At 42.5% G+C, this 13,407-nt stretch overlaps 1 protein-coding gene across 1 annotated transcript in view; it reads right to left on the reverse strand.

The window, feature by feature from the left end:
- The window catches only part of LOC124622241 (myrosinase 1-like), a 109,548-nt gene that overhangs the window by 67,892 nt on the left and 28,249 nt on the right, over nt 1–13,407 (reverse strand). The window contains exon 4 of the mRNA XM_047147896.1: nt 12,812–12,934. Within this exon, the coding sequence (XP_047003852.1) occupies nt 12,812–12,934 (123 nt within the window). The remainder of the gene's footprint in view (nt 1–12,811; nt 12,935–13,407) is intronic.

The following is a 13,407-nucleotide window of genomic DNA, read 5'->3' on the forward strand; positions in this document are numbered from 1 at the left end:
AAATATCGTCCTTTAACGGGCACAATCGTCAGACAGAAAATTAACGATGTTGTAGGGCCTATTTGTTCACTGTGTGTGGAATCAAAGCTTGGAAGGTGGACTGGTAATTGACCTCGGGCGGAATCAAATGTCTTCCTCATAAATAACTGGAATGAGACACAATTATTCGATTGCAGTATAGGTGCTGGATCACTGGGACAACTATGAAATATCGGTTAGTATCCGACTGGAGCGATCTATTGTGGCACGACCACATGAAACTACACTGCGAGCAAAACTTACGGACGAAAGTAACTTAAGCATGATGTAGCACAGCCAAGTAAGTAACTTCCACATTACGTATTTCTGCCAAGTAACATACCTTGATGAATCTTGAACCATGCACAGAAATGACTGCTACAGCAGAATACAGAAGGTAACCGAAAGAAATTCCCAGTGAGACGAACAGAAATGACACTTCTATATAAAGACAATAATTATACGGAAGTCATTGCAATTTATCACGGTCGTATGGACATTGCAAAACGCGGGACATAGTTCTTAACAGGATTTGTGATTGCCACGGATGGAAATGCATGTTCTGTAACGTGCTCCCATGCTCGCCGCAAGATTAGTAAGGGGCTATTTTGGTAGGGCATCCCATTCCTCCACAAGCGTGACTGATAAGCACTGAATGGCCTTTGGTGAATATCGGACGTACTACAATACGTCTCCCCAACGCACCCCACACGTGCTCGATAGGGTTTAAGTCGTGCGATCGAGAGTCAGTCAATACGCCGAATTTTCTCTTTATGCAACCTAAGGTTTCGATGCGGTCGCTAACTGTCATACATAAAAATTAATTCATGGCCAAATGCTCCCCTGAAAGAACGCAGATGGGTGAGAACAAAAAATAAAAACACCCACAGCCGTCCATATGATTTTATTTTATTTTGTCGCTACCAGTTTCGACGCTTCATTGCGTCATCTTCAGGCTGTGTTGATGCGGTACAGGTTGATACGATCCCCATGCATAACCCATCAGTTGCCTACAGCTCGGGTTTAGCACCTTACGACTTCTATATGTTTGGCCCAATGAAGATGCACTGCACAATAAGCAGTACGTGGATGGCGGGGAAGGTGGGGGGGGGGGGGGGAGTTATTGATGCGGCAAGACGTCGGCTCCGACGTCGAACAATAGAGTGGTGTCCCATGTGGGCATACAGAAAGAAGATTATGGGTGCGTGTGTGCGTGCGCGCGCGCGTTTGTGTGTGTGGGTGTGGGTGTGTGTGTGTGTGTGTGTGTGTGTGTGTGTGTGTGTGGGTGTGTGTGGACGTGTCTGTTCAAATGGTTCAAATGGCTCTGAGCACTATGGGACTTAGCATCTGAGGTCATCAGTCCCCTAGACTTAGAACTACTTAAACCTAACTAACCTAAGGACATTACACACATCCATGCCCGAGGCAGGATTCGAACCTGCGACCGTAGCAGCAGCGCGATTTCGGACTGAAGCGCCTAGAACCGCTCGGCCACAACGGCTGGCGGACGTGTCTGTGAAACAGGCAAACAGAAAGCTAGTACCCTAACTACTCCAGTTGCACTGTTTACAGCTCCGCATATCGCTTAAAAACTGTGCATCTATTGTAAGTCGTAATCATACTGGTAATAGTTTCATAACCCGCATACTTAAAATGTCGAGGCTACTTACTGTTCGTTGAACTAGTAACTGTACGCCTTCTTATTCGTGTAGTCGTTTCTATTATTGTCCCATGAATAACGCCATTTTAGTCTCTGACCTTGACACATTGAACACTGAACACTTTCTTTTTCTAATGTATTGAACGTTATAATAATTAACCGTAATTAAAAGTCTGTTTCGTAAATACAGGACGGGATTCATTTTCACGGATAATGGCATGATAATAATCGCCTGATCTAAGACGGCTGACTGAAAAAAATTCCTCCTCCTTCGTAACTCTTTTAACAGTTGGCAACATTGGTATGCGACAGGTACTAGCTTGTAGCCTCTTCTCTATAGCTCCAGTTGGCGGAAAGCCTTAGCACTGAACGGTTGTGTTGTTACAGTGTAAAGTTTGGAATGTTGCACCGACGGTCGGTCAATGCGATTTACGCAACGTGTAGTCATTGAATTCTTGACAGCGGAAGGTGTCATCCCGAAGGAGATTCAACAGAGAATGAAAGAAGTTTATGGTGATTGTGTTGATGTGAGTACTGTGCGTCGTTGGGCGAGTAAGTTTAAAGATGGTGAGGCGGGAACATCTGACCTGCGTGACAAACAAAGAGTTGGACGTCCTGTGGCAGCAACCACCGAGTTTCACAAGAAAAATGTTGAATGATTGATTCAGGACGATCTTCGTATCACTCAGAGAGAAACTGCAAGCACAATCGATGTGTGTTACGAGCAGTCGTTTGCCTTGATGAATGGGTATCCGGGAAAAACGGCAACCTGGTCTAAGAAGAAACGTGATTCATCCTACGGGGCAACACGTTTCCACCGATCCACAGTCCAACCTCTATGACTATATGTCCAATCTAATCGTAAGGAAGTCATTAAGTCTACGTCTGTTCGCGTATGAGTCGTCTCTGTGGAGCCCCCTGTTCCAGAGTACTACCGTTCGCCCTCTTTCTTGCTTTACATAACGGGTAACCCTCTCATATTCACATTCTGTGAAGAGGCGAGGATATCCAACACGTTGTCACCTATTCGTGATTCAGACATTGTCCATGGTTGCTCAGTACAACGCGAATAGCCTGCAGGATTCGCCGTTTGCGACATGCTTGTTCCCAGTCTCTAGGCAGTCACAATCTGCACTTTCTCAGAGTCGCTTACGTCAGTGAATTTCGTCATTTTGGTTTGTGTCGTCTATAGAATTATTCCCCATTCATTTCTGCTACGCCTACGTGTTTTCCTTACACCCAGACCTTCACATGTCAGACAGTCTGAAAGGTACCAAACATTGTAAATCGTTATGGTGTCAACAAAAATACCGATGTAGTTTGTACTATGTACTGTCGTCCAGGTAAAGGTGCGTAATAGCAAGTGATAAATAACACCTGGCCTACAGCGCACAGGAAAAGCATTAACTGCTAGCGTCTGTCATATAGAGCACCCTGGGGAAGTCGGTAGAGCTTCGTTTGTCGAACCATGCGTCCCAGGTTCGAGCTATTGTCATCCCAGGTTTTCTACTGTTGTACGAGTGAAATTTTATATTTGACAAAATGTTCCTGCCATGTAAAAAGACTGTTAGGAGTTTATAGCAGTGTTCTATTCACAGTCTGCTTTCGCTTCGTTTATTTGACAGTATCAGACCTGTAGAGTAGAGCTGTAGTTTCGCAGAATAAACAAACAGTCTGAAGAGAAGAGTAAAGAAACAGTTGCATCACACGTTCGGAAGTACTAATAGTAATAATAATAATAATAACAATAACATAATAAAAATCATAATACTAATAAGAAACAAAATGACAGCAATAATGAGTACATAACTTTCAGAAATCATTGCAAACACCACCACACGTGCACATTATCGCTGATTGAGAACAAAAGTTTCACAATAGTGGTTGCCTTCAAAGAAGCGTGTGAAGCAAATTGTTTTCGAATACCAAGCACGTTTTATGAATCCCATATTTAGGCATCCAACCTGTAAATTATAATCACTATTAACACTTGTGCACTTGCGTGAAGTTGTTTCTTTATCCTCCTGTTCCGATTGTTCGTTTTTTATTCTGTGAAACTACAAATGTACTCTACAGATATGGTACTTTCAAATAAACCAAGTGCATTCGGGCTGCCAATAGAACATAGATTTAAACTCCTAACAGGCTTTTACATGTCAGGAACATTCTGTCTCATATAACAATTTCATACGTACTGCAGTACAAAAACTGGCATGACGAGGACTAGAATCCGGGACCCTTCCTACAACAAACTAACGCTTTATTAACATCTCTACGGGAACTCTACACTCTACTCTTTGCTCCGCAATTCATGTGTTACTTACGACTTACCATTACGCACCTTCTCCTGACGACAGCAGATAACACAAACTATTTTCAAACAACTTACCGGTTTTCGTCCACGTAATATTTTCAGCGACCGCCTGTATTTGGGGGGGGGGGGGGGGGGAGTATACCCCGCCATTTTCAAAGCAAACTGCAACGGACAAGCGAAGTACACGCAAATTTAAAACCTCGGTTCTTAGACTGATGCAGGAAAGATAACACACACTGAACATAAGTGCCACCAAAGGTGACCATAGTCAGAGATATCGATAGTGAGTCTACCAACTAGCAGGTGAGGTAACATCAATTCTGTCTCTCTGTTTTGTGACAAGTGAGAGAGCAGGATTCCCAACAGAGTTCAAACAAAAACCTCCATCCCTGTTTACAAGGTTGCTCGCTAATTTAATCTCAACTGCTTCCTTAATAATACTGTCCCAATAGCTGGACGTGCAGCCCAATATCTCGGTGTTGTTATATAGCATGGAGTGACCAGTATCCAAACAATGTTCGGCAATAGCAGATCTACTTGGCTGCTGTTATCATGTGTGCCGTTTTTATACTCAGTACATCGGTCCTCCAGGGTCCTGATAGTTTGACCAATATATGCCACGCCACAGCTACAAGGAATGCGATATATACCCGCCTTACGCCAACTGACGTTAGGTGTGGTGCTGAATTAACTAATGTCTTTCGGCATGTGTTGACATCCACTTACTTTTTATTCAGTGATGAGTATTACGAGCAGACAAATGGAGTTCGATGGGCAGTCCGTTGTCTCCTGTGATCGCAAATTTGTTTATGGAGGACTTCGGGCAACGTGCATTGGAGTCGGGGCCTTTCAAACCGCCTGTTTCTTCAGATATGTTGACGGTACTTTTGTTGTTTGGCCTCATGTTACGGAAAATTTGAATGCCTTTCTAGAACATCTGACCTGGATCCACCCGAACATTAGTTTTACGATGGAGGTGGAAGAGGATGGTTGTCTTCCCTTTCTTGACGTATTGGTTAGGAGAAAGGTGGATGGATCATTGGGACATGCAGTCTACAGGAAACCTACTCAGACCGACTTGTATTTACAGACTAATAGTTGTCACCATCCGGCTCAGCGTGAAGGGGTACTTCGTACCTTGGTACACAGAGCACATGTCGTTTCCGACGCTGAGACTTTGCCAGCTGAGCTGTCCCATCTTGAAGTTACATTTCACCTGTCAGTTGCAGTTTGCCTTGAAAATGGCGAGGTGAACTTCCGCCGAAATACCGGCGGTCGCTGAAAATATTACCTGGATGAATACCCGTAAGTTGTTTGAAATTGTATACACCATGAGAAACTCAGGTCTCACAGCACAAACTATATCGGAGGCTTGGTACCGATCTGACTGACATCTGTATTCACGTTCCCTTATTAACACCAATTTCGATGTGGACAAAGTGGCAAAGTGTTTTGACGCAGCAGTTTCGAAGTGACCTTGAAGTTCAAACTTCATCTGCCTTTGCCAGACTGTATTAAAATCCGAAATAAAATTCGGCTGTAATGTTATTTTGTGGCTATTACGTACGCAGAACAATGTAACTTGAATTTGTTGGAGACTATGTTGGCAAATTTGTTCATCAGAACTGCTGATCTTGAGTAGACTTTAGGTTTGACGGTAATACAGTTTTTACAGTCATACAGATAAGTACAGCCGTTTGATTGTTAGTTATTGCAATTTCTTTCTGTTCTGCTTTCGACTACTTCGTTTTTATTTCGATTACGATGTGTTTTTGTTTCTGCTATAAGTTTTTCTACGACGTCACGCGAAAATGAGCGTATATCTATCCATCGGCCATTCCTATGACGTCGTTTCAGTGACATGCTAGTAAATAGTTCTGTGACCTTGCCTCAGAAGACAACCACGTATGTTGAGCCTTTTTTAGAGATTTTGCAATTTCGCTTTTAGTTATTGTCGAGTATATCATCCTGTGTTAGCTACAATCTGTGATCAAAAGTATCCGGACACCTGGCTGACACCTGAACTTACAAGTTCGTGGCGCCCTCCATCGGTAATTCTGGAATTTAATATGGTGTTGGCCCACTCTTAGCCTTGTGACGGCTTCACGGCTTCCACTCTCGCAGACATACGTTCAATCAGGAGCTGGAAGGTTTCGTGGGAAATGGCAGCCCATAGTTCACGGAATGCCGCACTGAGGAGAGGTATCGGTGTCGGTCGGTGAGGCCTGGCACGAAGTCGGCGTTCCAAAACATCCAAAAGGTGTTCTGTGGGATTCAGGTCAGGACTCTGTGTAGGCCAGTCCATTACAGGGATTTTATTGTCGTGTAACCACTCCGCCACAGGCCGTGCATTATGAACAGATGCTCGATCGTGTTGAAAGATGCAATCGCCATCCCCGAATTGCTCTTCAACAGTGGGAAGCAAGAAGGTGCTTAAAACATCAATGTAGATCAGTGCTGTGATAGTACCACGCAAAACAACAAGGGGTGCAAGCCCCCTCCATGAAAAACACGACCACACCATAACACCACCGACTCCGAATTTTACTGTTGGCACTACATTCACTGGCAGAGGACGTTCACCGGCCATTCGCCATACCGACACCCTGCCATCGGATCATCACATTGTGTACCGTGATTCGTCACTTCACACAACGTTTTTCCACTGTTCAATCGTCCAATGTTTACGCTCCTTACACCAAGCGAGGCGTCGTTTGACATTTACTGGCGTGATGTGTTGGTTATGAGCAGCCACTCGACCATGAAATCCAAGTTTTCTCACCTCCCACCTAACTGTCAAAGTACTTGTAGTGGATCCTGATGCAGTTTGGAATTCCTGTGTGGTGGTCTGGATAGATGTCTGCCTATTACACATTACAACCCTCTTCAACTGTCGACGGTTTCTGTCAGTCAACAGACGAGGGTTTCTGTCAGTCAACAGACGAGGTCGGCCTGTAGGCTTTTGTGCTGTACGTGTCACTTCACGTTTCCACTTCACTAGCACATCGGAAACAATGGACCTATGGATGATTAGGAGTGAGGAAATCTCGCAAACAGACGTATGACACAAGTGACATCCAATCATCTAACCAAGTTCGAAGTCCGTAAGTTCCGCGGAGCTCCCCGTTCTTCTCTGTCCCGATGTCTAATCACTACTCAGGTCCCGCTGATATGGAGTACCTCCCAGTAGGTGGCAGCACAATGCGTCTAATATGAAAAACGTATGTTTTCGGGGGTGTCCGGATACTTTTCATCACATAGTGTATATCGAAACAAAGATGTACACTCGAGGAATAACTGATTCAACAGAACATCGTTGGGTATTTAAGTGAGACTTGTCGATGTCCTATTGAAAACACTACGAATTTTTAAGACAGTCAAAGGATTTTTGTTTATGAAAAATGCAGGTTTTCTCGGGGAATTTCGTTGGTGAAACCATGAACGGAGTAACAAACTCACCTTGAAGACTATTATTTTCCTATTCCTGATCTTCAAGAGAAATAACAAAACAGCTGTAGATGTAGAGGGGAACATTTGTTGAAACTTGGCCTCAGGCCCAAGCTGCTACTTGGTGATAGTCTTGACAGATTACAACAGCAGGATTTTTATTTTATCCACTAATGTGTTAGATGACGATCAGTTTGGCTTCAGGAACGGCAACGGCACCAGATACGCAATTCTGACTTTGCGGCTTATAACGAAAGCAAGAATAAAGACATGTCAAGAGTCGTACTTAGGATTTGTCGAGTTGCAAAAAGCATTCTAAAGTGTCAGATGAGTGAATATGCTCGAAATTATGAGAAAAATACGTGTAAGCTGTAGGGAAAGACGGTAAATATGTAATACATACAAAAGCCAAGAGGGAAAAATAAGAGTGAAAGACCAAGAACGAAGGGCTCACATTAAAAAGGATCTAAGGCAGGGAGACAGTCTTTCGTCCCTCTTGTTCAATCTATACATGGAAGCAGAGATGATGGAAATAAGAGAAAGGTTCAGGAGTGGAATTAAAATTCAAGGTGAAAGGATATGAATGATAAGATTCGCTGATAATATTTCTGTCCTCAGTGAAAATGAAAAGCAGTTATAGGATTTGCTGAATGGAATGATTAGTCTAATGAGTACAGAATATGGGCTGAGAGTAAATCGAAGAAAAACGAAAGTACCGAGATGAAGCAGAAATGAGAAGAGAGAGAAACTTAACATCAGGATAGGTGATCACGAAGTAGATGAAACTGAGGAAGCCTGCTACCTAGGCAGCGAAATAACTCATGACGGTAGGAACAATGACTGGTAAAAAGGGCTTTCTTGGCCAAAGGAAGTCTACTCATATCCACCACAGGATTTAAATTGAAAAAGAAATTTCTGAGAACGTACGTGTGGAGGGCTATACGAAACTAAGGTGGAATGATAAGGAAAGGAATGAGGAGGTTTTGCGCAGAACTGGTGAGGAAAGGAATAAATGAAAAACTCTTACAAGAAGGAGTGAAAGAACGACAGAACATCTGTTAACAGATCAGGGACTAACCACAAAGGTACTATAGGGAGCTGCATGGGGTAAAAACTGTTGGGGAAGACAGAGATTGGAATACATTCAGCAAATAATTGAGGACATACGGTGCGAGGCTGGCGCAGCAGAGGAATACTCGGCGGTCCGAGCCTGATGATTCTACATCTACATCTACATCTACATAGATACTCTGCAAATCACACTTAAGTGTCTGACAGAGGGTTCATCGACCCACCTTCACAATAATTCTCTGTTATTCCACCCTCCAACAGCGCGAAAAAAAAGCGAACACCTATGTCTTTCCGTGCGACCTATAACTTCCCTTACTTTACTGTGATGATCGTTCTTCCCTGTGTACGTCGGCGTCAACAAAGTGTTTTGCATTCGGAAGAGAAAGTTGCTGACTGAAATTCCGTGAAGAGATTCCTCCGCAACAGAGAACGCCCTTGTTTTAATGATGTCCATCCCAAAGCCTGCCTGTATCTTGTCCGTGACACTGTGTCCCCTATTTCGCGGTAATACAAAACGTGTTGTTCTTCGTTGAACTTTCTCGATGTACTCTGTTAGTCGAATCTGGTAAGGATGCCAGACCGCGCAGCATAACTCCAAAAGAGGAAGGGCAAGCGCAGTGTAAGCTGTCTATTTAGTAGATCTGTTACATTTTCTAAGTGTTCTGCCAATAAAACATAGTCAATGGTTTGCCTTCCCCACATTTTCTACATGTTCATTCCATCTAAAATAATTCTCGCAATTCATAGATATTTAGTCGAATTTACGGCTTTGAGATTGAACTAATTTATCGTGTAATCGAAGTTTAAAGGAGTCCTTGTAGCACTCTTGTGAATAACCTCACTCTTTGCATAATTTGGGGTCAATTACCTATTTTCGCACCATACAGATATCTTTCCTAAATCGTTTTGCAATTCGTTTTTATCTTCTGATGAGTTTACTAGATGATAAACGACATCATCATCTGCAAACAACTTAAAACGGCTGCTAAGATAGTCTCCTAAATCGTTTATGTAGATAAGGAAGAGCAGATGGCCTATAGCTTAACCTTGGGGAAGGCCAGAAATCAGTTCTGTTTTGATAATCTTCCGTCAGTTACTACGAACTGTGACCTCTCTGACAGGAAAACACGAATCAGTCACATAACTGGTATAATACTCCATAGGTACGCAATTTCATTACAAGCCCCTAGTATGGTACAGCGTCAAAAGCCTTTTGGAAATCTAGAAAAACAGAATCAGTTTCAAATACCATGTCAATAGCACTTAACACTTCGTGTGTACAAAGAGCTAGTTGGGTTTCGCAAGAACGGTGTTTTCTAAATCCGTGTTGACTGTGTGTCAATAGACCGTTCTCTTATAATTCGTAATGTCCGAACACAACGTGTGTTCCAAAATGCTGCTGCATATCGACGTTAATGATGTGGGCCTATAATTCAGTGACTTACTCTTACTACCTTTCTTGGATACTGGTGTGACTTGTGCAACTTTCCCGTTTTTAAATTCGGATCTATCGCTGAGCGAGGGATTGTATGTGTTTGTTAAGTATGTGACTATTGCATCAGTATATTCTGAAAGGAATTTAAATGGTATAGAGTATGGACCAGAAGACTTGCTTTTACTAAGTGATTTAAGTTTCTTCACTACTCCGAGGATATCTACTTCCAAGATACTCATGTAGGCAGCTGTTATTGATACAAATTTTGGAATACTTACTTCATCTTCTATGGTGAAGGAATTTCGGAAGGCTGTGTTTAGAAACTCTGCTTTCACAGCACTGTCGTCGATAGTATTTCCATTGCTATCGCGCAGAGAAGGCATTGTCTGTGCCTTGCCTCTTGCATACTTCACATACGACCAGAATCTCTTTGGATTTTCTGCCAGGCTTCGAGATAAGGTTTCTTTGTGGAAACTATTGTAAGCGCGTCGCATTGATGTCCGCTCTAAATTACGAGCTTCTATAAAAGATCACCAGTCCTGGAGATTTTGTATTCGTTTAAATTTGGAATGCTTTTTTGGTTGTTTCTGCAACAGTGCTCTGACCCTTTTTGTGTAGCAAGTGGGATCAGCTCCGTCGTTTCTTAATCTATTTGATATGAATCTTTCAATTGTTGTCGATATTATTTCTTCGACATCTAGTCTACACTTATATTGTTAATTTGAAAGGAGTGCAGATTGTCTCACAGGAAGGTGCAAGTGATTTTTATCTGTTTTTCTGAACAGGTACATTTTTCGTTTATTTTTGGAGGATTTGGGGGTTACAATATTGAGATTTGCTACGACAACCCTGTGTTCACATAATCCTTGTATCCGTTTTGATGATCATTATTAGTTCAGGATTATTTGTTGCGAAGAGATCAAGTGTGTTTTCACAACCGTTTACTATTTTCGTGGGCTAATGAACTAACTCCTCGCAATAACTTTCAGAGAATGCGTTTAGCACAATTTCGGATGATGTTTTATGCGTATCTCCGGATTTAAACATGTATTTTCGCCAACATATCGAGGGTAAATGAAAGTCACCACAAACTATAATTGTGTGAGTCGGGTACGTGTTTGAAATTATACTCAAGTTTTCTTTGAAACTTTCAGCAATTGTACCATCTGAGTTGGGAGTCGGTAAAAGAATCGAATTATTATTTTATTCCGGTTGCGAAGAATGACCTCTCCCCATACTGACTCACAGGAACTATCCGCTCCAATTTCGCTACAAGACAAGCTAATTCTAGCAGCAAGAAACACCCCACCACCAACTGTGTTTAGGCTGTCCTTTTGGAACACTGGCAGGTTCTTCGCTAAAACTTCGACTGAGCTTACCTCTGGTGGCGTTCAATGCCTATAATGATTTGAGCATCAGCGCTTTCTATCATCGCTTGGAGCTCTGGTACTTTCTCAACACAGCTACGACAATTTACAACCCTTATACCGATATTTCCTGTATGTACCTTCCTCCTATGTTCGAACTACATCCTTTGAGACTGGAGCCCTTTTTGTATATCACCGAGACCGTCTAACCTAAAAAGCCGCCTAGTCAACACCACACAGCCCCTGCTACCCGTATAGCCGCCTCTTGCGTGTAGTGGACTCCTGAACTATTAAGCAGAAACCGAAACCCAACCACCCCATGATGTAAGTCGAGAAATCTGTAGTTTACTCGGTCTCAGAACCATTTGGCCCTCTGGCTGAAGTCTTCCACTCGACTCCGTACCAAAGGTCCGCAATCGGTCCTGTCGACTATGCTGCAAATGATGAGCTCTGCTTTCATCTCGCAAGCAGGAGAGTTAGCTTTTACCACTTCTTTTAGTTGCTAAAAGTCAGATAGAATCTCTTCCGATCCAAAATGACACGCATCATTGGTACTGTTGTGAGGCACCAGCTACAGTTGGCTGCTCCCTGTGCTCTTCACGGCATCCGGAAGGACCCTTTCCAAGTCTGGAATGACCATCCGGTACGCAAACGGAGTGCACATTGGCTTTATTCCCGTCTTTGGCAACCTTGTCCCTAAGGGGCCCCATAACGCGTCTTACATTGAAACTCCCAAATACTAATAATCCCACCTTTTATGATTGCCCGGGTTGCAGACTCAAAATAGATTCCGATGGCAACAACACAACCATTATATGTTAAAAAATGACGAAATTCCTCTAGCTGTATTAAGGTGTCGGTTTTATTGGCGACTAGTTTCGATGCTGTTACAGCATCATCTTCAGGCCCATACTTGTTGACAGCAACTGTATGTGTCTAACACTAGTAGTCAGTGGTGAGATAGGTGTGTTCCATGCGGAAGTCAGGTAGGAACTCACCACTGACTACTAGTGTTAGACACATACGGTTGGTGTCAACTAGTATGGGCCTGAAGATGATGTTGTAACAACATCGAAACTAGTTGCCAATAAAGCCAACACCTTAATACAGCTGGAGGAATTTCGTCATTTTTTAACATATATTATACTAGCTGACGTCCAAAATCGTCCATTCCTATTATGGGTATACGAAGAACATAATCATTAGTTAGAAGATATATTTAACGTCGTTGTTAGTTGAAAATACTACCGGTTTCTTTTATGCACGATAGCGTGACACTATACGAAATCTCTGGTATTTTTCAGGCAAAAGTTATAATAAAGATATTTCGCACCTGATGATAATGGTATAACCGTTGCCAACTTTCACAGTCGAAATACAAATCGTATTACTCACACAAAATCTATAATATTTTTATCTATATTAACAGTATGTGTAGCAACAACGTTGATCATGACGAATCAAATGGTTGTTCATTAGTTATCTCTCGTTACACTCACCCTATCGCCGAAGTTCTCGAAGAGCACTCTTGCGTACTCGACGAAGTAGTCTGCCAGAATTGGATTTGGCCATCCACCAATGTACTGCAGCGCTTGAGGAAGATCCCAGTGGTACATCGTCACCTGCAAAAGAAACGTACTTGACGTAGGTCTTTCCTCGGCGTTCGTCATTCACGTAGCTTTCCGATGGGGGAAATGACAGTAAACAAAACATCGGTACCAGTGTATCAAAGCACAACAGTGTTCATGAACTCAGCCCTTAGACAAATTGAAGGAAAAATCTGCGCAACACCTCCCCTGGCATCTCCCAATTTCTACGGAAATTTATAATTACGAAAAGTCGTAATATATAGCTTTCCTAACGTTGTGGAACAACAAGTTCTGAAAATTTGTGGTATGAGAGCAATGTATTTCCTAAAGGTATTATCAGTGTTCATTTTGTCAGTTAGTCGAAATCCTTATAGAGTACTCGTGTTGTGAGAAATGGAATTATATAACAATCAAAGAACGCCAATGATGTACATGTTGCTGTGAACTTCGCTTATAACGTTGCAGGTTTTTTTTTTTCACTTTAATAAAATTACCGTACCGTAACA

Source organism: Schistocerca americana, chromosome 7, assembly GCF_021461395.2.
Source record: "Schistocerca americana isolate TAMUIC-IGC-003095 chromosome 7, iqSchAmer2.1, whole genome shotgun sequence".
Taxonomy (NCBI): domain Eukaryota; kingdom Metazoa; phylum Arthropoda; class Insecta; order Orthoptera; family Acrididae; genus Schistocerca; species Schistocerca americana.